Here is a 27522-nt window from a genome sequence, read left to right as displayed (position 1 = left end):
ACTCGCAAACCGAACAGCTCTGGTTTCCGACTAAGAAATGCCGAGACGGATCCAGGGGGTTCGCTGGCCTGGAACAGAAACCGAGGTTCCGTTTGGAAAATAAAAATCCCAAATCGACCTGTTTCTCAAAGGTAGAGCTGCCCGGGGGTGTTGAGAAGGTTGTGCTGTAATGGCAGGGGGGACTTTTGGAGCAGGAGGGAAATTAATGCCCCTTTTTCTCAGTTGCTTCTGTGGAGTGGGAAGAGAGGATCTGTTTGAAGATGAGGTGGAATGTGGGGGTCAGCTAGGATGGCAGGGGGGTTTCATTTATTCATTCATTCAATAGTATTTATTGAGCGCTTACTGTGTGCAGACCACTGCACTAAGTGCTTGGGAAGTACAAGTTGGCAACATATAGAGACGGTCCCTACCCAACAACAGGCTCTTGTTAGGGTGACATTCCTCCCTTTCACTCCGTAAGAAGGGGAGGGAGAGATGAAGGGGACTGAGAATTTGAGTGCATATGCGATCACTCCACAGATGCCTCCACGGGGCCCTGCTTAACGGCCTCACCTGGTCAGATGGAAGAGGAACCACACTTCGATCTTTTGTCATAATTCCTATGGGTTTTATTGCCTATGAAGCTGGAATCGACTCGGAAGAAGCAGTTTTACTTCTGTCTCCTGGGAAAATTTCTCTCTGCTAGCTAATACTTTCTTACTGTGTTTATTAGCCATAGGCAAATGAAACAACCTGGCAAACCAAACAACTTCCTGAAGCCCTTCTTTTTCCTTCCAGGCAGAATTTTCAGTGTGATCGGGCTTTGAGTTTCTCAATGCTTTCCAGTATGGGAACTGCATAAGGTCTGGCATATTTTCAGGTGTGCCGCTATCAGGGTTGTGTGGAAAGAGTCCAGGCCCGGGATCTAATCATGGCTCCATTCCACCACTTGCCTGTTGTCTGATCTTATGTAAGCCACTTAACTTCTCTGGGCCTCAGTTTCCGTTTCTGTAAAATAGGAATTCAATACATTTTCTCCTTCCTACTTAGACTGCAAGTCTCAGGCGGGACTGAGACTGTGCCCAATCTGATTATCTTGTATCTACCTCAGTGTTTAGCTTCTAGTAATAAGTGCTTAACAAATACCACAATTATTATTATTATTATTGGGGCTGCTGGGGTGGGTCGGAGGTCAAACTTTCCAAAACATGCTAGCTTTGTCTACACAGGGTTAGCCTTGCAGACAATCTTACTGTGATTGATTGATTGTTTTAAAACAATCATTTCATCATTCTAGGAACCAGCATTCCTACATAATAAAAATGGGGACACTTTGCCTTGCAACCGTAGGTAATAAAACAGAAACGCCCACAATAACCCCCCGCCAAACCCAGTCCTAAGGTTGCGCACAATTCCCGAGGTGGCCAGGGAGATTCATGAGAGATATAGCCACTCTCCAAGGAAGCCAGTGGCTTATTTTTAGGTGCATTAGCTGAAGGCAAAAAACCAGAAGGATTTGGGTCAATCTGTGTATCACCAGACCATGGTGGACCATTACAACAAAAACCTTTGGGACTTTACATGATCTCTACCTTGCCATTAGGAGGGCAATCATGACTATTAATAATAATAATAATAATAGTAATAATAATAATGGTATTTGTTAAGTGCTTACTGTGTGCTAACAGCTGGGGGAGATACAAGGTAATCAGGTTGTCCCACGTGGGGCTCACAGTCTTAATCCCCATTTTATAGATGAGGTAACACCACAGGTAAGTTAAGTGATTTGCCCAAAGTCACACAGCTAGCAAGTGGCAGGCCTGGGATTAGAACCCATGACCTCTGACTCCCAAGCCCGTGCTCTTTCTACTAAGCCACACTGCTACTCTATAATAATAATGGTATTTGTTAAGTGCTCACTATGTGCCAAACACTGTTCTAAACACTGGGATAGATATAAGGTAATCGGGTTGTCCCACATGGGGCTCACAGTCTTAACCCCCATTTTACAGAAGAGGGAAATGAGGCACAGAGAAGTAAAGTGACTTCCCCAAAGTCACATAGCTGACAAGTGGCATAGCCAGGATTAGAACCTATGACCTCCGACTCCCAAGCCCGGGCTCTTTCCACCAAGCCATGCAGCTTTTCTAAGCGTTCAGAGAAGCTTAGCGTCAACTATTCAGTTGACCCTGCTAGATTGTAAGCTCACTGTGGGCAGGAAATGTATCTTCCAACTCTGTTATATTCTCTGAAGTCCCTAATATATAGTGCTCTGTACTCAGCAAACACTCAATAAGTGCCATTGATTAATTGAGTGAAGACCAAATACTAGGCTGGATGAACCATTCATTTGTTCACTAGACTGTAAGCTGTTCAAAGGCAGGGCTAGAACCTTTTACATCCACTGTATATTCCCCAGGGACTTTGTGCAGTGCTCTGTATACTGTAGGCGTTCAGTAAGTTTTAAAAAATGGTATTTGTTAAGCACTTCCTATGTGCCAGACACTATACTAAGCACCAGGGTCGATACAAGCTAATCAGGTTAGACACAGTCCTTGTCCTACATGGGGCTCACAGTCTTATTCCCCATTTTACAAATGAGATAACTGAGTCTCAGAGAAGTGAGGTGACTTGCCCAAGGTCACACCGCAGACAGCGGCAAAGCTGGGATTAGAAGCCAGGTCCTTCCGATTCCCAGGCCCATGCTCTATCCACTAGGCAATGCTGCTTCTCAGTCAGTATTGCCACTCTGTCAGTAGAAGCATTGCTAGCATTCTTGGGGGCTTTATTCTTAATCGTGAAGATGCTGGGCAAGGAGACCTTTATACTGTTCCTCCAAGTGTCCCTTGGTGCCAATTTGTGCTTCCCAAGCGCTTAGTACAGTGCTCTGCACATAGTAAGCGCTCAATAAATACGATTGATGATGATGGTGGCTCTCGGGAAGATCATTCTAGGCTGGATCAGACCGGTGTTGCAGTTGTTACGCGTGTTTGGAGGGAAAGTGGATTCTTTTCATTGAAATACTAACTGCTAAAGCCAAAGTCCCTGGAAAAGTAGGGTTAAGAATATGCAGAGTCGTTCGTTCAAGCAGATACTTTCCTTCTCTGATATGGCCCTGTCTATTCTAATTGCCCCACATTCCTGATGGCTTCCCTGGAAAGCAAGAGAGGAAAAAAGAGTGAAGTGGAAGAAAGGAGAACAGGGAAAAAGAAATAAGGCCCCAATCTCTCTTTCCTTAATGGGATCTGGGAATTATGCAGGAGATGAGATTAATCCTCTTGGAGTTTGTGATATTTTGGCTTCTGGGCTCTAGTCTCTGACCGTGTCTCTCTCTCTCTCCCTGCAGCTCTAGGAGCTGCATGACAGAATCAGGGTTCTGATTGCTTCCCAAAGCTGTCCATGTTGTATCCCCAGAATCCTTACCTTACTCTGGGGCAGTAGGAAGCTTCTACAATCCCCTTTTGCTGCTCTCTTTTATTTTATCACTAAAAAAACCTTGAAAGACCTTTTTCTGGCAGTTTGCCGCCTGTCGGCCTCATCACCCCTCTTCTTGAGGGCAAGAACCTATCTATTTCAACACTTTATTTAAGGGCTTTTTTAAAAAAAAAATGGTATTTGTTAAGCACTCACTATGTGTCAAACACTGTTTTAAGCATTGGGGTAGATACAAGTTAATTAGGTTGGACACAGTGCCTGCCCTGCATGGGACTCACAGTTTAATTGGGAGGGATAAAGGGAGAACTGAGGCACAGGGAAGTTAAGTGACTTGCCCAAGGTCACACGGCCAGCATTTGTCAGAGGTGAGAGATTAGAACCCAGGTCCTCTGACTCCCAGGCGCTCTTTCCACTAGGTCAAACTGCTTCTCTCTAGGCCATATTAAGCCATATTCAAACACTTAGTACAGTGCTGTGCACACAGTAAGCACTCAATACAATTGAAAAAAATACGATTGAATATTAGTGCACACTAGATCTCTCATGGGTGCTCAATAAATACTATTTCACTTCCTAATGGGATAAGAAACCCCAGCAACTGAATCTCCTCGTAGCCTAGAGGAAAGAGCACGGGCCTGGTCATCAGAGGACTTGGGTTCCAACCTTGCCTCTGCCAAATGCTTCTGTGTGACCTGGGGCAAGTCATTTAGCTCCTTTGTGCCTCAGTTTCCTCATCTGTAAAACAGAGATTCAATTCCAGCGCTCTAGTTCCACACGGAAACTGAGCTCCACGTGGGACAGGGACTGTGTCCAACCTGATTATCTTGTATCCACTGCGGTGCTAGTACAGTGCTTGGCACATAGTAAGAGGTTAAATGCCACAGTCATTATTATCCTCATTATGCTGGGTTGGCCCACCTTAGCCCAGCGGGCAGTTGCTTTGGTAGCCGCTGCTGTCATTGCCTTGCTTGTTCACTTGTTCTTTTTCAGGATTCCTGCCAAGTCAGCGTGTCCTAGGCGGGTCTTCGGTCAGAAACCTTCCCCTCTGATGGCAGAGTCCCAGCAAACATTCCCCTACATGGACGGTCAGAATTAGAACCCAGTTCTCCTGGTCCTCAGAACTGGGCTCTCTCTACTGCACCAACGGCAGGGTTATTGAGGGGGAACAGAGGAGAAGAAACAGAAGCAGCATGGCCTAGTAGATGGAGCACACGCCTAGGAGTCAGAAGGAGCTGGGTTCAGATCCTGGCTCTGCCACTTGTCTGCTGTGTGTTCTCGGGCAAGTCGCTTCACTTCTCTGTGCCTCGGTGACCCCATCTGTAAAATGGGGATTAAGACTGTGAGTCCCTTGTGGGACAGGGACTGTGTCCGACCTGATTAGCTTGTATCTACCCCAGGGCCTGGCACATAGTAAGCACTTACCAAATACCATTATAAAAAAAAAAATAAGAGGGGATCCCCCTCCTCTTAGGAACACGTCTATACACTCTGTTATATCATACTGTCCCAAGCATTCAGTTCAGTACTCTGCACACAGTAAACATTCGATTAACGCCGCTGATTGACATGGCCAAGATTTCCCGTGAGGACCCCCTTCGTTTTCCTTGTACAGTAATATTTTTCAGGAACTCACATTTAGGAAAAACTGCTGAAAAAATATGTATTATAAATAACGGAAAAGGAGTAAGACCTAGAAAAGGCCCAGAAAAGGACAGTTCATGGTCATATTAAGGCAATAGCTTCCATTTTGTATGGTTTCAATAGCCAGGATGGGTTGTCAAAAGGAGAAGAGAGACTGGGAGGAATTCAAGAGGTCCAGGTTCTAGTCCCAGCTCTGACATGGACTTGCTGTGTGATCTTGGGCAAATCACTTAGCCTCTCTGTGCCTTTGGGGTTTTTTTTTTTAACCTATAAGGCTAAAATATATCTTCAGTTGTGATCCTCAGGTGGAAAAGAGACCGTGTTCAAATAGATTATTTTATATCTACCCCAGCATTTAGCACAGAGTAATCGCTTAGTGGTATCATTTTGTCTGGAAAGAGGAAGGCTGAGAGGAGCCATGATTAAAAGCCTATAAAATCATGAAGTGGGTGGACTGGTTACAACTGGAAATGTTGTGAAATATAAGCACAAGGGACACCAATCGAAACTTGGAAGACCAAACAGAATCACTTTTTTTACCCAGTAGGTGGCAAGCACATGGAACCTGTTACTTCAGAAAGTTGTGTAGTAGAAAACACTAATAAGTTTAAGACAGGGTTAAACTCACAGACAATAGAGACAAAATGGATTATCGGAGGGAAAAGCTAAAAGGCTCCAAGAACATGTCCTAGAAAAATTCATGGTTGAGGGGCCCACGATAGACTTTTAAAGGGAAAAAAGGAGAACTCTTTGACAGGCATTTCTAAACCTGAGGTAAGCAACCATCACACGGTCTTTCAACCTCAGTGCCACACCCAGGTGCAGAACTCAGGGTTGGGTGGTTTTGTTGATGGTGATGCCCATTCACAGGATGGCAGAATGCCCTAGCAGAGACTATGGTCTCAGGACAGCTCTCAACTACCCTTTTGCCCCTTTGGGATTCAGCTCTATGGAATGGAGACAGTTGTGCTGGATGCGGATTGTATTGGAGCAAACCACAGTGAAAAACAGCCACTTGGGAACTTGACTTGGTTTAATTTGTCAAATTGGCCACGGGCCTTACCCGAATTTGTCGACTGCTCCCCTTTTCCTTTTCTGACTGTGCCGGGAATTGAAGACTTCATGGACTATTCTCTCTTTCCCACCCCCTGCCCTTCGCCTTCCTGTTCTCACCAAAGCTGCCACACACAGGGAGCCTACTTGTCTAATAAACTGGGACTGAAACATGAAAAACTGTTTCGCTCCAGCGGTCACACGGCACATTTTTCCAGCTGGACTTGAGCCTCTGGAGCTCTCGATGGCTTGGCTCTTTGGCCGGTCAGAGTGGCAGAGCTACCCCGACTTCTGGACTTACCTCAGCCCTCCGTACCGGGGGGTAATCCACACGTTCACATTCCACCTGGGGATTTCTGGATTGTAGGGTAATGAAACAAGCATCACATAGTGGCAGACAAAAAAAAAATATATCTCTGTCCCCAAGAGGGTACTTGGCCTCTGAGCCACTCCCAGGGAAAATTATCCTTCCCACTGCACTGGACAGGACAGTCCCACTTAGAGTGATTCAGCCCTCCGCTAGGGCCAAGGAGTGGACACTAGTTCTCCTGTCGCTTAGGGTGGAAGCAGGGAGAGTTCTGGGGAAAAGGGCAAAATTGCCAGACTGAGAGGCAGTGACAGGAGGTGAGTCAAAGCAGCATTCCTTCCTTCCTTCCTCATATTTACTAAGTGCTGTGTGCAAAACACTGTACTAAGCGCTTGGGAGAATACAATCTTCTTTCAATCATATTTATTGAGCGCTTACTGTGTGAGGAGCACTGTACTAAGCGCTTAATAACAATGTAACAGACACATTCCTGTCCACAACGAGCTCACAGTCTAGTGGGGGAGACAAACATTAATATAAATAAATTACAGATGTATACAGACTCATATACACACAGAATCTGGCTACCGAGAATTCTTCTGGTTGTTGCTCTCCTTGCTGTGATGACAGCTCCGACAAGTCAATGGGGATTGCACTCAGTTCTTGCTATTACCCTCCTATCAGATCTACTCAATGTATGCCAAGCACGTGGGAGTATGTCTAGGAATCAGTTTCTGCCTCAGTGCATGTCTTCTCCCCAACTGGCAACCTGTGTCTTTCTCTGCCTCCCCCTGTGTCCATCGCCCGACCACCTGGACGTACCTGGTTCTCTCTCCAGAAGCCTTCTTGCCTGCCCCACTTTTGCACCGGAGGAAGTCTCAGACTTAACTCCTGGGCGACATCTGCGGTGTTTGCTGCTTGAATGGACTTTAAAACCCTCCGGGGGGGTGGTGGGGATTTCTTCCCCGCTCCCAGCCCCACGGCACTTAGGTCCACAACTGTCAATTTATTTATTTACATTAATGTGCGTCTCCCCCGCTGCCCCCAATCTCATGTGGGCCGGGAATGTGTCTGTTTATTGTTGCATTGTACTCTCCCAAGTGCTCAGTATAGTGCTCTGCACCCAGTAAGCGCTCAATAAATAAGACTGAATTAATGATTTACAGGGAGAGAGGTGGCCCCCCAATGGGAGGGTTACAGACTCTAATGTAAAATGGGGTGTGTGTGTGGAGGTCCCCTTAAAGACTTGCAAACCTCTACGGTACACACGGACTTGCCAGCATTTTCTCTGGATCTGTAGAAACAAAAAACTTTGGAAAAATCAAATCGATCAATCAGTGGTATTTATTGAGAGCTTACTACGTGCAGAGCACGTTACTAAGCACTTGGGACAGTAACAACAGAGTTGGTAGGCACATTCACTGCCCACAAGAAGCTTACAGTCTAAAACGCTCAGACAAGGCAGCATTCCTTTTTTTGTCCCACCGCTCAAGGAAATTAAATTCCCAGGTTAAAGTGACCCCAAATAGGCAAGTCTAACTGTTCAGCATTCTGTTTATTTTACAAAACATGAAAATCGATAAAAAGAATAAAGTGAAAAAGTAGCACACGAGCAGTTTATGTAGTGCACTGAAAACCATGCTAAACTCACTTCCTTGCTCACATCAGCTGTTAGATTGGCCAAACTGTCCCTTTAACTCTACTTTCAATCAATCGTATTTATTGAGCGCTTACCGTGTGCAGAGCACTGTACTAAGCGCTTGACTTTCGTAATGCAAAGTGTCATCTGAATAGCTAAGATGGGGGAAAACGCAACACAAACGGCCATTCAAAAACCTCTGAAACTACTCTAGGTAACTCCATTATCCTAGTACAAAAATAGTACCCAGAAACTATATATTTGTTCAAATATTTGGAAAAGGTAAAAGAATACAAAAATCGATACCAGCCATGGCTAGTGATAGATCATTAGGATTCTTTTCACGGAACTACAATATAAATTTATTCATTAAAACTATTTACAGTGTTTTCAGCTAACGTTCATTAGTACGTGAATACACAGGCTTTTGGTAGTCCAAAGGGAGGGGATGGGAGCAGAGTGCTTTAGTTCCCCTTCTCTTTTACAGTGGATCCAAAGGGACCTGGCAAGTGGATTCCAGGAATCCACCATCATACCTGGTAGCTCAACAGTTTGAGAACAGTTTTTCCTTCATGGCCTCAGCCCTAGGTGACCCTGAAATAGAAAAATCTCCGTGGTGGAACAGACAACTCCATGTGCAAATCTGTTCAGCTGATCAGCTAACCTTCAAACTATAAATCACCGGAGGGCCCATATTAGCGGCTCTATCGCCAAAGCCGCTTCAGCAATCAACTTATGAGTTCTACAAAGCCCGGTCTCTCCGAATGCCCAAGGTCAACAGAGGTGGGGAAACTGAAAGGAAGCAACCTGCCTCAGGTTCCAGAGCTCCAGAGGATTTGGGACTAGCTAACTGTCACCTGTCGCCCAGCCTGGGAGCTTAGTCTCTGGAACAGTCTTCCTCCCTATTAGCCTTCTGGCTCAGACACCATTTGCGGCTCAGGGACTGGAGTGGCATCTGCTCAGAGCCCGCCATTTCGCCTGCCACTTCCTCGTCTCTTTTAGGGAACCCCACGATAGACAGCAAACACAGGCCCTTTTCTGCCCCGTGGCTTCGGGTTTTCGTCCACAGTTAAACCTTTTCTGCCTGAATTTTCCTTTACACACCTATGTACCCACACACACTGAAAGAGACACACCTGTTAATACCTTATCTGTGCCAGCAGACCTGTGAGTCACCTCATCACAACCCCTGGTCACTGCACTGTACCTTTCCCACTAAACCTCTGCCAGGGGAGTGATTACTTTGAATGGGAATGGCAAGGGAACTAGGCCACCGTAATTTACCACAGCTCCCGTATTAGGAAAGTGCTGTGCAAACTTCTAGGCCTGACTGGATTTTGGTTTTCAACTTCCTATTCTGGTTTCAAAATAGCTCACCTCTCACAAGATGGAAAATTGAAGGACAACAGCCTTCTGAAAACCGGGATAAGAAATGGGGATGAAATTTGGCTTCAGGCACACACCAATCCCACTCGCACTTGGAGGCGGACGCATCCGGGGGCTCCCCCTTGTCCTGATGATGCCCTGAACCTCCAAATTCTCTAACGCTCCAGTCATCTAATGTGGAAAGAAAACAGCTCCCCCCCGGTGGCATCTTCTAAGCTTTAAATACTTGACTAGTACAGGAAACACATATTGCTATACAAACATAAACCAAACAAATTCTACTTCTAAGGCGAATGTCTTGCTTTGGTTTCTGAAAATGAGAAACATGTGAACTTTCCACACTTGATCTACTCTAGGCTCTGCAAAAAGTCATCGGGGAGTGATTTAAAAGGCCGGTGAGGAAGATCTGAGTTATTGTGAATTGTGATAAGAACATCATGCTATAACAAGGATCAACCCACCCCACTGCCCCATCCCCACCCCAAATCCCGTGGCCACCTACCAAATTGGAGAGGCCAAGGGTCTGTTGGCCAAGTAGAGAGCTCACTGCAGTTACACAGCCACTTCCACCCATGGTGGCCCTTTCCTGGTTTGAAAGTGGGGACCCAGTTGGTAGCCCCACTTCATTGCAGCCATCAGGAGCATGAAAGGCTGACGGGGAGCTTATCTGCACCAGGCAGTGGCTCTTAGCTAGGCCAGATCACCTGTTAGGGGCTGGGGGTGGGGGGGAGGAGAGAGAGAGAGAGAGGGAGAGAGAGTGTGTGTGTGTGTGGTGTGCATGCTCTATCAGTGTGCAAGAAATACACACTCCTTCGTCATCAAAAAGTGAGGTCACGGCACCTAACTGTACAAAATAGAATAAAAGTAAAACGGTCCAACAAAAACGTTACAAATTCCCAACAAAATGGTTGGGAACTTAATATCTGAACTCCATGCAGATAAAGTACCGGTCAGGCCCACGTTTAGCAAGCCTGCCGGTGCCAACCCTGAACAAAGGCAAGTCGCAAACGGAGTCCCGGATTTGTACTGCAGATAGGCCCGCTCCGCAGAGGGGACACCTTAGCCAGCGCTGTCCCCTCTAGGAAGGGTCCAGAAGGGAGACCCCCTGAGACAAACCAGAGCAGAGCCAGGGATGGGGTTCTGGGGTGAAGGGCAGGAGGGGGAGGTGTTTCTATGGGAGGTTTGGTCATCAGGGAGCCCAGCTGAGTATGACTTGCTGTTGCTCCGGTCTGCTGCGTTGACTGGGTACCTATGGCCACTGCCATCCCACCCGGTGGAGTGGATTTCTACCTGAAACTCGGTTCAACTGGGTTCATGCTCATAGACCGGACTCAGGGCCCCCGAGAATTCAAGCCTGAGTCGGGCACGAGTCCCATCCTAACCCGAGCTCATCCTCAACAGCAATTTGTTAGATCAGGTAGCAGGCGCTGGCTTACACTTGGCAGGTGAGAGCAAATTCACATTACATATACATATATGTATGAAATATATATACGCCTACGGCACCAACGTTTTTACGAGAACAGCAAAACTTTATGCAGATGTGAGTGGTAAAACAGCTTTGGAAATAAGTATATTAGTGAAGTTACTATTCCTGCAGCTCATACAGCAATAGGAGCTTGAGGAAATAGGGAGTAGTCGGTTTGGAAAAACAGGCCCATTGGTTTTCCTCTGCCTCTCCTCCCCACCTCCCTCTGCCATCGCCAACACAACTGGATCCTCGGGAAGGTCACTCACATGCTTGGCTGAGATTGTACATAGTCCCTGTGCACATCTGAATGCGGAGGCCTGGCTGTAGAGACAGACCCACCCCCACCACCCAAAAAAAAACTAGCCCAGTTCCCCTCCCTAACTGCACCCAAGTCCTGCCAGGAGAACAGGGTGGGTAAACAAACCAGGGGACCTAAAGAAGCACTGGCTGTCGGCATGTGTTGGACGAATTCCATCTTGCTTTCAAATTCACTCCAACTCCAACCAGAAATGGGGAGGTGCTTTCTACTCTGCGGAAAACCCTGCAAATCCCAGGAATGAAAATCCCAGCCTCAGAGCTGCTCCAAGTTTGGTTGATTCCCTATTTAAGCTACCGGACTTGAGGGTTTTATCCATGCCGGGGCAACTATTTTACTTTCCTGCGCAGCATCAGCGGTGCCATAAGTCTTCCCCATGGGTTTGCTTAAGTTCCCTTCAGCCCATTCCAAAGGGGCATAAAGAGCATAGGTTTACATCGAACCTAAACGCCCCATCTCATACGGGACCATCACCTCTCCCTGGTGTTTCTCTACTGTATTCCGAGCTGCGAGCCACAAAACCGCACAGTATGGGGAGAGGAAGAACTGAAAGCTGGGAGAATGGGTTACAACGCCTCCCCAGAAAGAGAGCATCAACATCTCCTTTCCCCAAAGTTCGTGAAAGAGTATTTTTTGCCCCAAGGGAGACCTTCTGAAGAAAGGATTCCCTTCTTTGTCTGCTAAGGACACAGAGAAATCCTGCCTCTTGCTCCTGAATGAACTGGCTTATATCGCCCGCTACTAGCAATAGCTTGACCTCTTGAGCTTTCCCTTTGTATTCGCTCCAGTGCTTTTGAAGCCATCAGCCTGGGCAATGTACCACAGGTACAGGAAGCTTGCTGCCCTGCCCTTCTCCTCCGCCCCTTCGTCCCAACTGAAGCAGCGTGGCACAGCAGACAAGGCATGGGCCTGGGAGTTGGAAGGTCATGCATTCTAATCCCAGCTCCGTCACTTGTCTGCTGTATGACCTTGAGCGAGTCACTTCACTTCTCTGTGCCTCCGTTACCTCATCTGTAAAATGGGGATTGAGACTGTGAGCCCCATGCGGGACAGGGACTCTGTCCAACCAGATTTGCTTGTACCCACCCCAGCACTTAGTACAGTGCCTGGCACATGGTAAGCGCTTACCAAATGCCATCGTTATTATTATTATTAATTCAGTCATTTTTCTCTATGCTCACAGGCCTCCCAGATACCAGCTGACTCACAGCATTTTCTTCAACATTCCCAAAATTCTCAAAAGGGGCTGGCAAAGATGCAGGTGTGCATGAAAGGCAAGACTGGCAGGAATGACCAGAATCCCTGGAGCATGCCAATCAATCAACTCCTCTCCATCTCCCACATTTCAGTCTATTCAGCAGGAGAGACGAGAACCTGCCTTTACATCACGAGGAAAAAAGGTGCTAAACATTCATCAAGACAGACGGCAACAATTCTACATATGCAGAATTCAAAAGCAAAGGTTTCTCTATGGCAGCCGACGAATTTAACTCGTACCTTTCCACAGGACATGACAATGCAAACTGCCTTCTCACTGCGATGAGTGCACTCTGCACTCAAGTGGCAAAAGAAATATACAAAACACTTTTCAGCGGTTACCTAAAAATGGTGCATGCTCTGCTCTTAAAAGGTTGTGCAAAAAGGAAAACCGGGGGGAAAACAAATACAGCAGTGACAAAGTAGACACCAAATCCGCTCGGTGTACCACAAGGTTTAGTATTACAAAACTATGGCATCTTCTCTGTAAACTTAAACTCTGAGTTATCTTTCAACAGGCTCCTCAGTTCCGTTTGGGCTGATTGCTTTCTCCGTTAATCAGATTCTTCTCCTGCTGCTCTGCGAGAGCCTGCCACTTCTGCCTGTTCTTTCTGCAGCCATCCAACAGAGGCAAACAGGCCTCGGATACGTGGGTCAGGGCCTTAGAGAAAGGAGAGAGAATCAAATGACAAATGGTAGCGCTTGAGGCTGTTCCTAGAAGTTTAGCAAACTCAAAACTAAGTCTAAGGTTTCAGGCCCAGAGGAGGAACCTTCAATGTGTGAAGGCTAATCTTGACAAAGGGAGATGGCTCTCTGCTTATTGAGCTAGGAATATTGAAATTAAATGCTATTTGTTCGAAGCAGGGGCCCTCCCACTTCTGATCAGAGGAATTGTGAATTCTCGGTAGTTGAAGGAAAAGCAAAAGAGCATAACTCAATCCAGAGGAAGTGGGAACGGTGTATAAGTAAATCTCTCTTGTATATGGTCTCACACAATTTACTGTTGTTAATTTCAATCCAATACAAGACTAGACACCTTTGTGAAAATAGAAAAGAGATCCTCTCTCAAACCTGGCACAAGAGCCTTAATTGGACACATCTCTGTCAGTAAAAGAGCCTGATATTTCCAGGAATGAGGATGAATACCTCCACAAATGATGGGGCAATCAAAAAAGTGAAGATTAAGGCCATTATTAGACTTCATGTTGAGAGTGGTTTAAAAATGAAATCCTGGAACACGATGTTTTGCATTTTGTTCTTAATTTACCTGTGGCTTGTTAAAATAATTCTTCATTGTAACTGGTCAGTGTGGTCTGCCTATCTTTGGAAAACAAATTGAGAAGCAGTGTGGCCTCATAGATACAGCATGGGCCTGGGACTCAGAAGGACCTGGATTATAATTCTGGCTCTGCCACTTGTCTGCTGTGTGACCTTCACTTCACTGTTCTAAGCCTCAGTTACCTCATCTATAAAATAATGATAAAGACTGTGAGCCTCATGTGGGACATGGATTGTGTCCAACCTGATTAGCTTGTATCTACGCTAGCACTTAGTAAAGTGCCTGGGACAAAGTAAGTGCTTAATATATACAATTATATATATCATGAATTAAGGCGCAGCTTATGAAATGGGCTATCCATAGTCAGTAATAATAAAAATAATGATGATGGTATTTGTTAAGTTCTTCCTATGTGCCAAGCACGGTTCTACGCACTGGGGGAGATACAACGTAATCAGGTTGTCCCACGTGGGGCTCACAGTCTTAATCCCCATTTTATGAGGCAAAGAGAAGTTAAGTGACCTGCCCAAAGTCACACAGCAGACAAGTGGTGTGAAATCAATCTTCACCACAAAAAGTTTCATCTTTTCAAACATGAGATAAGTAAACTACATTCAATTAATTCGGTGTCTTTTTTTATCAGGGCTAGTAGCAATTGGCCAAGATGACAATAATTCATGGTGTAATCTGATCCTATGAGAAACTGTGTGTGTGTGTGTGTGTGTGTGTGTGTGTGTGTGTGTGTGTGTGTATGTTCTCTTGTGTACGTGCCCCATATAATAATAGTGATATTTGTTAAGTGCTTACTATGAGAGAAGCAGCATGGTGCAGTGGATAGAGAAAGGGCCTGGGCATCAGAAGGTTGTGGGTTCTAATCCTGGCTCTGCCACTTGTCTGCTGTGTGAACCTGGGCAAGTCACTTCACTTCTCTGTGCTTCAGTTACCTCAGCTGCAAAATGGGGTTTGAGATTGTGAACCCCATGTGGGATAGGGACTGTCCCCAACCTAATTTGCTTGTCGCCACCCCAGCGCTTAGTAGAGTGCCTGGCATACAGTAAGTACTTAACAAATACCACAATTATTATTATTATTGTTATTATTATTACCTACCTCATAGAGTTGTAAGCAGATGGCATCTATAAATCCAACTTGCATACTTGGGATTTTATTTTTCTTCTCTCTGTTCATCAGGTCCTGAAAACACGAGAAAAATCTGCATTCGCTTAAAGGACCCGATGGGTATTAGCTCCTCCAAAGTGAAGGAGAAGCGGCGGCTTAGCCGAGGCGGCCCACACAGCCACAGTGCATAAAGAGATCACATCCGATTCTAACTCTGGAAATGGCCTCTTGGTACGTTTCTCTGCCCCTTGCTGGGGTGTTTGGAAGTTATCCTCAGGGAAAACCAACAGCGGTGAGGGAATAAAGGGAAGGAAGAACGAGAGGTTGGGGCTCCCTTGGGAAATAAACCAGAAAATCCATGTGTCCCCAGCTGTGTGTTGGGGCTTAAGGACCACCCACAAGGCTCCCCTACTTACTGTTGGCTCGATGTTGAGTTCTTTTCTCTCCTTGTCTCCTTGGTCAAAAAATTCAGCAGCTACCAGTTCTGCTATCTGCAATAAATAGCACTGACTGATTTAATCCTTCGACAAATGGAAAATTTGCCTGCTTTGAATTAAAAAGACATACAAAAGCGACAGATTTGACAGTCCAAATGGCAAAGAGGGAACAAAACCTTCCCAGGAAATAATAAAAAAGAAGACTAGACCAAATTTGCTATGTAAAAATAGCAAGCTGCTCAACCTAAAACTGAAAAACTTCATGCTTAGCTAGAAAACTCAATGAGAATGCCATTCTATTATGTAGGTTCTAAATGAAATTACAGCACTGGTGTCTTCCAAGCCAGTATTTATTGTTATTATTATAATGTAATCATTATATTACATATTATTATAATGATTATATTAGACAATTATAATGATTAATGAATATAACAGAATAATATTATATTATTATACCTTTTATAATTAATTATTATAATACAATAATAATACTGGTATTTATGAAGCATTTATTATGTGCCAGGCACTGTACTAAGCACTGGGGTGGATACAAGCAAATTGTATCTCTGTCCCACGTAATCATCATAATCACAATCCCCATTTTACAGATGAGCTAACTGAGGCACAGAGAAGTGAATGCGCTGCCCAAGGTCACACAGCAGACACGTGGTGGAGCCGGGATTAGAACCTCTGACCTCATGACTCCCAAGTCCGTGGTCCATCCACTAGTCCCTACTGCTTCACTTGCATATTTACCTGCTGAACCTTCTGTCAGAGTACCAAACTTCCTTTAACGGCTAAACCAGCCCAGAAACGGTTTGCACGTGACGGACATCAGTGTTGCCGGCAAACAAATGGTAAATTAAGAGAGCAACCCACCCGCTGCTGCACTGGCCACGGCTTGGTGATCGCGGACAAGTCGCATGCGGTCATCAGCATGGCTCTGTTGAGACAAATCAATCAATCAATCGATCAATCGTATTTATTGAGTGCTTACCGCGTGCAGAGCACTGTACTAAGCGCAGGGGAAGTACAAGCTGGCAACATCTAGAGACAGTCCCTACCCAACAGTGGGCTCACAGTCTAACAGAGGGAGACGGAGAACAAAACCAAACATACTAACAAAATAAAATAAATAGAATAGATATGTACAAGTAAAATAGAGTAATAAATATGTACAAACATATATACATATATACAGGTGCTGTGGGGAAGGGAAGGAGGTAAGATGGGGGGGATGGAGAGGGGGAAAGAGGCAGAAGTTTGCAGCAACGGGACTGCGTGTTCTTAGGACATTTCGACATCATATCAAACATCCTGAAGTGTCTAGGGGTGACAAAGTTAGAAGTAAAGACAGAAGGTTTTGAGATGCAGCGTGGCTTAGTGGATACAGCATGGGCCTGGGTTCTAATCCTGGCTCTGCCACTCATCAGCTGTGTGACCCATGGCAAGTCACTTCACTTTTCTGGGACTCAGTTCCCTCATGTGTAAAATGGGGACTAAGACTGGGAGCCCCTTGTGGGACATGCACTGTGTCCAACCTGATTAACTTGTATCCACCCCAGTGCTTAGTACAGTTCTTGGCACATAGTAAGCACTTAACAAATACCATTAAAAAAAGGTCAATCCTGTCAACCCTGCAAGATTGTACTCTCCCAGGTGCTTGGTACAGTACTCTGCATAGAGTAAGTGATCAATAAATACCACTGATTAATGAATTAAGTGCGTAGTACAGTGCTCTGCATACAGTAAGCGCTCAATAAATACGATTGAATGAATGAATACATTATCATTATTGGAAATCATCCCACACCAGCAACGCCCTGTCTTTAGCAAAACCTTCGGTCTTTGTTTCCAATTTTATGTCACCCCCTTACAAGTCCTACACACTGTACTAAGCTCTGGGGCAGATACAAGATAATCCACTTGGACAAGGTCCCCGTCCCACAAGGGGCTCACCTAAACAGGAGGGAGAACAGCCATGGACCAGAATCTGTCCTTGATTACCCAAAGGATATATTACCCAAATTAAGTCCTAAAATCAGCTTAAATGTGATACTGAGTTTTCCTTATGGAGCTCACTCTTGGGATGATGAAGTCTAGCTGGTATGTACTCGCTGGTGATGTCCAAATGGTTCAGTGTGACCTAGTCGAAAGAGCGCAGGCCAGGGAAACGGTGACCTGGGTTCGAAACCCTGTTTAGTCCCTTGCCAGCTGGGTGATCTTGTACAAGGCACTTAACTTTTCCGGGCCTTGATTCCTCATCTGCAAAATGGGACTTAAATACCCATTCTCCCAGTGCTCGGTACCCTGCTGTGCACAAAGTAAATGCTTAATACCACAATGATTATTATTCCTGTGAGACACATGCACACCTCCTAAGTACACTATCGATCAATCGATGGTATTTATTGAGTGCTTACTGTGTGCAGAGCACTAAGGGCTTGGGAGAGTGAAATACAGGAGTTGAGAGACACATTCCCTGAACACAATGAGCTTATAGTCCAGATGGGGAGACAGACACTAAAATAGCATGGCCTAGGGGAAAGAGCACTAGCTTGGGAATCAGAGGATCCGGGTTCTAATCCCGACCCCAGGAGCTGCCAGCTGTATGACCAGGGGCAAGTCACTTAATTTTTCAGTGCCTCAGTTGCCCCATCTGTAAAATGGGGATTCAATATCTGTTCTCCCTTCTATTTGGACCGTGAGTCCCATGTATGACAGGGACTGTGTACTATCTGATGGACATATCTACCCCAGTGCTTCGAACAGTGCTCGATGATTTGTAAGCGTTTACCAAATGCTCATAACTGTTGTGAGTGGGGTGAATATCAAGTGCTTAGAGGGGAAAGATCGAAGTGCCAAAGAAAGCCTCTTGGAGGGGATGTGATTTTAATGAGGCTTTGAAGGTGATGATGATGATGGCATTTGTAAGGTGCTTTCTATGTGCAAAGCACTGTTCTAAGTGCTGGGGAGGATAGAAGGTGATCAGATTGTCCCACGTGGGTTCACAGTCTTCATCCCCATTTTACAGATGAGGTAACTGAGGCACTGAGAAGTGAAGTGACTTGCCCAAAGTCACACAGCTGACACTTGGCAGAGCTGGGATTTGAACCCATGACCTCTGACTCTCAAGCCCGGGCTTTTTCCATTGAGCCCTGCTGCTTCTCTACTTAGAAGGGGGGCAGAGTAGTGGTCTGTTGAATACACAGGGGGAGTAATCTCCAGGCCAGAGGGAGGATGTGGGCGAAGGGTCAGCAGCGAGGGGGACATACAGTGAGTAGGTTGGAATTAGTGGAGTAAAGGGTGCAGGCTTGGCTATAGTAGGAGATCAGAGAGGTGAGGTAAGAACAGACAAGCTGATTGAACGCTTTAAAGCCGGTGGTAAGGGGTTTCTGTTCGGTGTGGAGGTGGACGGGCAACCCCTGAAGGCTCCTGAGGAGTGGGGTGACAGGCTGAGCGCTTTTGCAGAAAAATACCCTGGGCACCAAAGTGAAGTAAGGACTGGAATGGGGAGAGCCACGGTGGTCGGCGAGGAGGCTGATGCAGTAGTCAAGGCGGGAAAGGATACGTCGCAGTTCGGATGGAGAGGAAAGAGCGGATTTTAGCAATGTTATGAAAGCAGAACCGGCAGGATTTGGTGACAGATTAAATATGTGGCTTGAATGAGAGAGGTGAATTGAGGATAATGCCAAGGTTATGGGCTCGTCAAACGCAGAGGACAGTAATGTTGTCTACAGTGATGGGAAAGAGGGTGAGGACAGGGTTGGAGTAGGAAGATGAGCAGTTCTGTTTTGGACATGTTACGTTTGAGGTGTCAGCGGGACATCCAATTAGAGATGTCCTGAAGCAGGAGGCAATGGGAGTCTGTAGGGAGGGAGAGAGGTCAGGGCTGGAGAGGCAGATTTGGGAATCATCTAATCACCTACAAGGAGGTAGTTCCTGAAGCCATGGAAGCGAATGAGTTTTCCAAGGGAGACCTATCAGAACTCATCACCCAAAATGTCCAGTGATGTTGGTATTGCACGTAGTAAGCGCTTAATAAATGCTATTATTATTATTATTATTATTACTGACCACCTTGGCAGAGAAACAAACAAACGAAAAGACTGGAAAAAGTGAGGCTTCAATTAACTTCCTTTTTCTGCAGGTCTCAGACTCTACAAACCTTCATCACACCTGGATTCATTCATTCATTCATTCAATCATATTTATTGAGCGCTTACTGTGTGCAGAGCCCTGTACTAAGTGCTTGGGAAGTACAAGTTGGCAACATATAGACGGTCCCTACCCAAAAGTGGGCTCACAGTCTAGAAGATGTAGAAGGATCAGTATCTCCAACTTGGTCGTCTTCCCTAGGATTTTCCCAATGCTCTCATTTTTTCATCCAGTTGAATAATAATAATAATAATGATGATGATGGCATTTGTTAAGGGCTTACTATGAGCAAAGCACTGTTCTAAGCACTGGGGAGGTTACAAGGTGATCAGGTTGTCCCAGAGGGGGCTCAAAGTCTTCATCCCCAGTTTACAGATGAGGTGACTGAGGCACAGAGAAGTTAAGTGACTCACCCAAAGTCACACAGCTAACATTTGGCAGAGCTGGGATTCAAACCCATGACCTCTGACTCCATAGCCCAGGCTCTTCCCACTGAGCCACGCTGCTTCTCTTGAATGAAATACAGGAGGGACACACTAATCAATTGTATTTACTTACCCTGTGCAGAGCACTGTACTAAGAGCTTGGGAGAGTACACCAATGAATGCATCTATCTGCAAACTGTTAGCCTACTTACATCAGCCTTGGTTGGCCTAGCAGAAAGAACATGGAATTGGGAACCAGAAGGGCCGGGTTCTAGGCCTGGTTTCACCACTTGCTTGCTGTGTAACTTCTCCATGCCTCCCTTTTCTCATTTGTAAAATGGGGTTAATCTACCCAGCTTCCACTGTGAGCCCTGTAAGAGGCAGGGACTTTGTCCGCTGTGATTATCTTGTATCTACCCCGGAAATTAGCACAATGCTTGGCACATAGTAGGCCTTTAATTCACAACACGATGAGCGCATTAGTGGGATCAGATTTGCTATTTCCTCTCCAAGACAATGAGAGCAGCGAAAGGGCGATGAGACTGTCCTACCCACCTTATGAGACCATTTCTTGGACAAAAGCTGTTCACTGGAGTTCAGCAAACCAACCTCTCTTACAGATGGATAGATCAAGGGCTCTGCCATCAGAACTGGGCCAGCGTGATATTAAGCCTCAACCCTACTAAATCCCAATGCTGTTGGACTAGAACTAAAGAAGGAGAAAAGCTTCTCATTTCCAAGACCCACAGCTTCAACCACTTGAAAGCCACTTACAAAAACAGTTCCTTTTGCGGGGGATCTTCCAAGTTAAATTGCTTCTTCCGTATAAGTTCGAAAAAGTCTCCCCGTCTCCTGGAAAACAATGAAGGCCACACAGGTTAGAGGCCACCTTTCCCTAGGCTGCCATTCCGAAGCCTAACAAGAATTAAAATAACCCAGGAAAAAAAAAGTGCTTGTGGATTTCTTTTTTTCCTGGAACTAGCTGTGGCCAGACCACCTGAAAAACATTTCCCTACACGTGCAAAGCAATGGGAAATTTGGAAACACAGATATCATTAAGCGGAACGTCTTCAGGAAGGGGACCACTTTAAAGAACTCTGGCTCTGGGTCATCTATGCTTACACTCGCTTATTCTTATTCTCGCTTCCCCTTCTGAGATTTCTTTTTCCCAGAAAAAGCAGGACATTTCACCTAGTCTGGAGAAGACTGTTAATTAAGAATGGTTATAAATTTTTCTCTCAGCCGGAAGAATCCCAGTAGGTCCCAAACTCCATAGATGTGTTACTTCCCAACAGAGATGTACATCACCGCCTCTAAAATGCACGACAAAGAACATCTGCCGCACAGCAGGGATGCAATTTGCGGCCAACTGCTCGGGATAAAGCATCCTGCTTCCAGTCTGCGGGGAACAGGTCCAGTGCCTTGGGTGTGGGTCACACAGGGAACACGTGGTGTGTTCTGAAACCTTCTGGTTTCAACTGCTAAAAAGGCATGAGGAAGTGTTTTAAGGGCCATGCCAGATACCCACACTGGTCTGCATTAGAATGCAAACAGATTTCACTGTTTCCCATTGGTGATGGTGGGAATAATTAGAAATCAATGAACCCCATTTTAGGTAATAGCTTTAACATCCTGTGTTGACACCAAACCTTTTGCCAGAACAATAACAAAGGACCTATGTGACCTGCTTTGAATTTCATCTCATTCCCCTCTGTACAGCTGGATGTGAACACCAAAAAGGCCAAAAACCTGGACCCGGAAGGAAAAGGAGAAGGAAAGGGCCTGGGAAACACATAAATCAAACCCTCGGCCTCCAAACGGACATGCATTGATTATGTTTGTGCCCTCTGCGCTCCCGGAAGCATGGCAATTTATCTATTTTCAACTACAGTGAGTGTCTTGCTCTCTTTATATTTATGGGGGCTTTTTTGATTCTTTGTGTCTATTCGATCCTGATGCCTCTCTCTCCCCAGACACTTTCTCCTGCAAGCCTAAGAGTTCCCGACAAATGTCCAAGTCGTTTTATAGAGCCTAGCCTTGGCTAGGAGCCCTTAGTGGGGCTTGCAACTTACTTAATGTACAGGGCTAAATCAGTTGCTAGGATGGCTTGCTTGATCATTTTCAGTGTGGTCTTGTATTCTTCAACGGAGAGGCCGCTGAGAATTTGGTTACCCTGGGCAGAGGAAAAACAGCATTAGCACTTTGCTGCGTAACAACCTAAGTTTGCAGAGCGTAAAATAACCACGAACACACACATACACACATGCACACTTACGGGACTATTCAGGATCATCAGGCACTGGTCAAAATGATGGTGCTCCATTATGGAGTGGCAGTAAAGCTGGGCGAGGGGGTGTTCGCTCCTGAGGAAACATGTGGTGAGGTGGGGGGAAAGGGACAGAAACACCATGTTAATCGTCCCCTCCCATTCAGCAAGAGTCAGCCCCTCTGTGGAGGCTTCCTGCTGTCAAGCAACTTCCCAGGCAGACTGTCCCCAACCCCGCCACCACTACCTCCTCGAGACACTCTTCTCTGGCTTCCCCTTGGAAAAGGCGCGGAGAGAGGTTGGAAGGCCACTTATGCACAATAAACCTAGCCAGAGAGATGGGCTGTGTCTATGACTGCCGTGAGAGTTGTTTTGTCAGAATGGAGCCGACGTCGTGGGTTCTGTTTCAAACCACGCGTGAGGAAGCGGGCAGGACATAAGGAACTGCAGCAAAAAGCACAAACACTAAAAATGCAAATGCCCTCAGAGAAAACTATGGATGCACAGGTACACCTGCTTGGAAAAGCTCCCCACAGTGGCTTCTAACCTGAAAATTATGGCCTGCAAGAGGCACGTGGCCTGTTCCCCGCTGCTCATAGACCATTGGCTCACAGATAATAATAATTATGGCATATGTTAAGCACTTACTATGTGCCAGGAACTGGACTAAGCGATGTAGGTGGATTCAGGATAATTGGGTTGGACACAGTCCCTGTCCCACATAGGGCTTACGTACTCAATCTCCTTTTTACAGATGAGGTAAATGAGGCCCGGCTCCACCACTTGTTCGTTGTGTGACTTGCCTAAGGTCACACAACAGACAAGTGGTGGAGCCGGGATTAGAACCCATGACCTTCTGACTCCCAAGCCCGTGCTCTATCTGCTACGCCTTGCTGCTTCTCAAGCAGATGGAACAAAACTGCTGGAACAAGCACAAGCAGATGGAACAAAACTGCTGGAACAAGCAGCTACTCACTCTCACCTTGTAAAATCCTTATAGTATCCTTAAGCCATTTATTTGCTGGATTCAACTTTGGAAGGTTATGCTTTTCTTGTTAAAAATTTACTTTCTCTCTCTCTCAACAGATGGCCTAAACATATAGGTAATTCAGGCCAAAAGAGAGTTTTCAGATTAAATTCTCCACGTAATTTGCTAGGTGGACTCTCCCACTCACACCCTGAAGAGCGCACTCCTGAATGAAACTTTATGTCTACATTATGAGAGAAGCAGCGTGGCTCAGTGGAAAGAGCCCGGGCTTTGGAGTCAGAGGTCATGGGTTCAAGTCCCGGCTCTGCCACTTGTCAGCTGGGTGACTTTGGGCAAGTCACTTCACCTCTCTGGGCCTCAGTTCCCTCATCTGTCAAATGGGGATTAAGACTGTGAGCCCCCCGTGGGACAACCTGATCACCTTGTAACCTCCCCAGTGCTTAGAACAGTGCTTGGCACACAGTAAGCGCTTAACAAATACCAACATTATTATTATTCTTACATTAAGAGTTGGGAAAAATTTGTAGGAACTGATATTTGGCTCCTGTTAGCTCCTCAGGAACTGTAAGCCATAAACAGAGAAGCCATTGTTTTGCAAGTGCCCAGGGTGCAAAAAGATCCCAATTACTCACCAGTTCCCTCGGCTTCGTTTGCGCTCACAGATCATGAGTGTTGCCGGTAGTGATGATAATAATAACAACAATAATAATGGCATTTGTTAAGTGCTTACTATGTGCAAAACACTGTTCTAAGTGCTGGGGAGGATACAAGGTGATCAGGTTGTCCCACGTGGGGCTCACAGTCTTAATCCTTATTCTACAGATGAGGGAACTGAGGCACAGAGAAGTTAAGTGACTTGCCCAAGGTCACCCGGGTGACAATTGGCAGAGCCGGAATTCGAACCCATGACCTTTGACTCCCAAGCCCGTGCTCTTTCCACTGAGCCATGCTGCTTCTAATGTGATGTCTTTGGAGATCCTCATGGGCAGGAACTGTGTACCTTGCTTCTGTTGTACTTTCTCACAAGCTTAGTACAGTGCTCTACATTCAGTAGGTGCTCGATAAATACCATTACCAGTACTATCTTGAAGGATAAATGGGGGGCAGGAGGGGTCAGTATCCACACACCTAAACATTCCTCTCATTTGCCGCAATTTTACCATCTGAGGTGCCAAGGCCCAAACCAGAGAGGGCTTGAGGCCCACTCACTGAGAGCTGGAGACATCTGTCCTTTCTAAAAATGGTTTTTTTCTGCTATCTCTAAGTTGAAATTTACCCTCGAATGTAAGTTTTAAAGTTCCATCATCTCCTCTGCACGGGGCAGCACAGGGTTCATTTCAAAGTCCCACAAGCAGGGTTTTGCTGCTCGCTAGAGATCCTGAAGTAGGTGGCCCCAGATGGCTAACAACCTTTTCCTTATCAGGCAACGTTCAGTTACGTTCAGGAACTTTCGGGAGAAAGGCTCGGAGGATTTCCAAACTGTTTGTATTTGCCCTCCTTACCCAAAAAGGAATAAAATATGTTTAAGAATTTATAATGTTGGGCTCACATCCAAAAACCTAAAAATAAAATTGAAACAAACAAGCTTTCCCTGCCCCCTCCATTCAAGAAAGAACACCCTAGAACTTATGCGCATTTGCACATTAATTTCCACTTATTTATCTAACTCTCCCATCTATAGTGTCTGTGAGCATTTTGTTTGTCAGTCTCTCTTCCCTCCTCCCTCCATCATTAGATTATAAAGTCCTTGACAACAGGGTGCAAGTGGAGATTTACTCAAACGTACTTTCCCAAGTGCTTAGCATGGTGCTCTGCACACACTACACCCTACTGATTAAATGTTGTAGACTTAGGAAGACAAGGTTAGGGTTGATATATCTATTAATAGAGAGAAAACAGAGGGATAATGAAAGGTCAATCTTTGATCTTTAAGATAAGTGATGGAGACCAACCATTACACTGTTCCTCCAGGCATCCTACATGGCCATGGTTGGAGAGAGATGGTAAGCTCATTGTGGGCAGGGAATGTGTCTGTTTATTGTTGTACTTTACTCTCCCAAGCTCTCAGTACAGTGCTCTGCACACAGTAAATTCTCAGTAAATCCAACTGAATGAATGACCTGGATGGATCCAGGATGGATGAATGTCTGGATGGATCCATTATTTTGACCCAGGATGACATTTCCTATGTTCTTAATCACTCTAAGGAATGTTTGCTCTTCTATTATTTTTTCAAAGTTCATTGCTTAAGAGAAAAAGCTCTTACGCCAACTCTCACTCCCTCACTACCAGAAAAAGAACTGGAAAACTTTCAGTCTTCACTAACCACAGGGATTTAGAAAAGAAAAACGTCTCCAGAACAACTTTGGTCAAAGAAGATGGTATTATTGAGCTGTGCTAATCTCTACTTTGTGGCACGTATGAAGGCAGGATTTTGCTGTGTTTGACTGTTTCCCAGGACATTTTTGAAGAGATGACATTTCTCCAGATGTTTTCCGGCAATTTTTTTTTTACATAAACAAAGCAAAAAATAACTGAACGGGCTCATTCTTTGGGAGGGAGCTGCAGCCTTGTCTGGGGGCTTGCATTTATATCTTCAAAGTTATCACTCGCTCCCCGCAAGGGTTTTTTAAATTTTTTTTAAGTTATGCATCACAGATGACTCATATCCCTCAACTTTATAAATTTGAACAAAGAATGTCAACACTGGCTCAAGATGAAAAGGTAATTACATTTTGCTCTACAGACCTTTCTACTGCTTTTCTATCATTTTCATGTTCTTCCTCCTCTCTCCCCTATTGAGATACAAGGGGTCATAGGCCATAGCTGTCCTTGGGAAAGCAAGCCTTAAGAGGCCTCTTAAGCCCCTTTTTGTTTCAACAGCAAATACTCGATCTTTACCTCTCGAGCGAGGGCCTCACATCTTTCTTCCCAATCCAAACTCAGCATAAGGCACTGTTGATGCTTCAACACTACACATTTTTTTTCAACATGAAGCTTTTCATGTAATTAGTCAGTCAAGGGAAGGGACTGCCAGACCTACCCAGAATTTCACTGATTTAAAAAAACAAAAAACAAATCAAAAATGGTGCTTCATAAGAAAATCTAATCACTGACATCCAGGCTTTTTAACCTGTTGGATTCAATTTTAGACTTTAAATTTCTTTTAAACCCACAATTTTAAAGCAGATTCTCTGTATGGCGAAATGAATTATCCCACGGAGAGGCAGCCTTTAGCACTGAATATGCCAGTGGAAGTTTCCCTTTGGTAAGTTGAGCCTCTCTTTGAAGGGTTTGGAGGCAGCTAATGCAGGAGACGGAAGAGTCAACAACTTAAGGGCAAGTCCTGCTGGCGTTAGGACATTTCTGTCCCCTAAGAGTCAGTGGCGTCTGTGGACTTCCCGCCACGGCTTCTCGGGGTGGCGGGTCAGGCTTTGAATCTAGGCTCATCCTCTAGTCCTTGCCTCTAGTCCTCTAGACTGTAAGCTTGCTGTGGACAGAGAATGTGTCATATTGTTGCATTATACTCTCCTAAGCGTTTAATACAGAGCCCTACAAAGTGTCAGCACTCAATAAATACCACTGATTGATCATTTTTGAGATGAGTCAGAAGGAGCATAACTACTCTTCCCAGGGAAGCAGTGTGGCCTGGTGGATAGAGCATGGGCGCGGGAATCAGGGGACCTGGGGTTCTAATCCCAGCTTTGCCACTCGTCTGCTGTGTGACCTTGGGCAAATCACTTCACTTCTCTGGGTCTCAGTTTCCTCATCTGTAAAAATAGGAATTAAGACTGAGCCCCGATGTGGACTGCGTCCAATCCGATGACCTACCCCAGTGTTTAGTACAGTGCCTGGCACACAGTAAGGATTTAAATACCAATAAAAAAAAATCAGGTAGAGTATTCCTACTAGGGAGAAAAACAAAGTCAGCCCCCAAAATGTGCTTCTCTCCCCAAAGGTCAGGCTTTTAGGTTCTCAAACATTTAAATATATCTGCAAAAACAATTTAACTCACATCATCTGAAAGTGTAGCTGTTTATTATTTTAATTTTTTTTAAGGATATTTGTTAAGTGCTTACTCTGTGCCAGGTACTGTACTAAGTGCTGGGGTAAGCTACAAGCTAATCGGTTTGGACACAGTCCATCTATGTCCCACATGGGGCTCACAGTCTTAATACCCATTTTACAGGTGAGGTGACTGTGGATCAGAGAAGTGAATTGACTTGCCCACGATCACATAGCAGACAAGGGGCAGAGACGGAATTGGAACCCAGGTACTTCTGTCTCCCAAGCCTGGGCTCTACCCATTAGGCCATGCTGCTTCCTTTGGCCTACTGAAGGAAGACCTCCCTCTACCACTGAG

At 45.5% G+C, this 27522-nt stretch overlaps 1 protein-coding gene across 2 annotated transcripts in view; it reads right to left on the bottom strand.

Annotated features, from left to right (window-relative positions):
• Positions 1–12333: 12333 nt before the first annotated feature.
• PDE5A (phosphodiesterase 5A) overlaps positions 12334–27522 on the bottom strand; it is a 100441-nt gene continuing 85252 nt past the window's right edge. For both annotated transcript variants that reach the window (XM_038769169.1, XM_038769168.1), the window contains exons 15-21: positions 22181–22268; positions 21978–22078; positions 20680–20757; positions 16202–16265; positions 15299–15373; positions 14874–14957; positions 12334–13145 (exon numbers count right to left, since the gene is read on the bottom strand). In XM_038769169.1, the coding sequence (XP_038625097.1) occupies positions 13008–13145; positions 14874–14957; positions 15299–15373; positions 16202–16265; positions 20680–20757; positions 21978–22078; positions 22181–22268 (628 nt within the window). In that variant the 3' untranslated portion in view covers positions 12334–13007. The remainder of the gene's footprint in view (positions 13146–14873; positions 14958–15298; positions 15374–16201; positions 16266–20679; positions 20758–21977; positions 22079–22180; positions 22269–27522) is intronic.

The sequence above is a fragment of the Tachyglossus aculeatus genome, chromosome X5, assembly GCF_015852505.1.
Source record: "Tachyglossus aculeatus isolate mTacAcu1 chromosome X5, mTacAcu1.pri, whole genome shotgun sequence".
NCBI classification, from domain to species: domain Eukaryota; kingdom Metazoa; phylum Chordata; class Mammalia; order Monotremata; family Tachyglossidae; genus Tachyglossus; species Tachyglossus aculeatus.
This window is presented reverse-complemented; position numbering and strand designations above follow the sequence as displayed.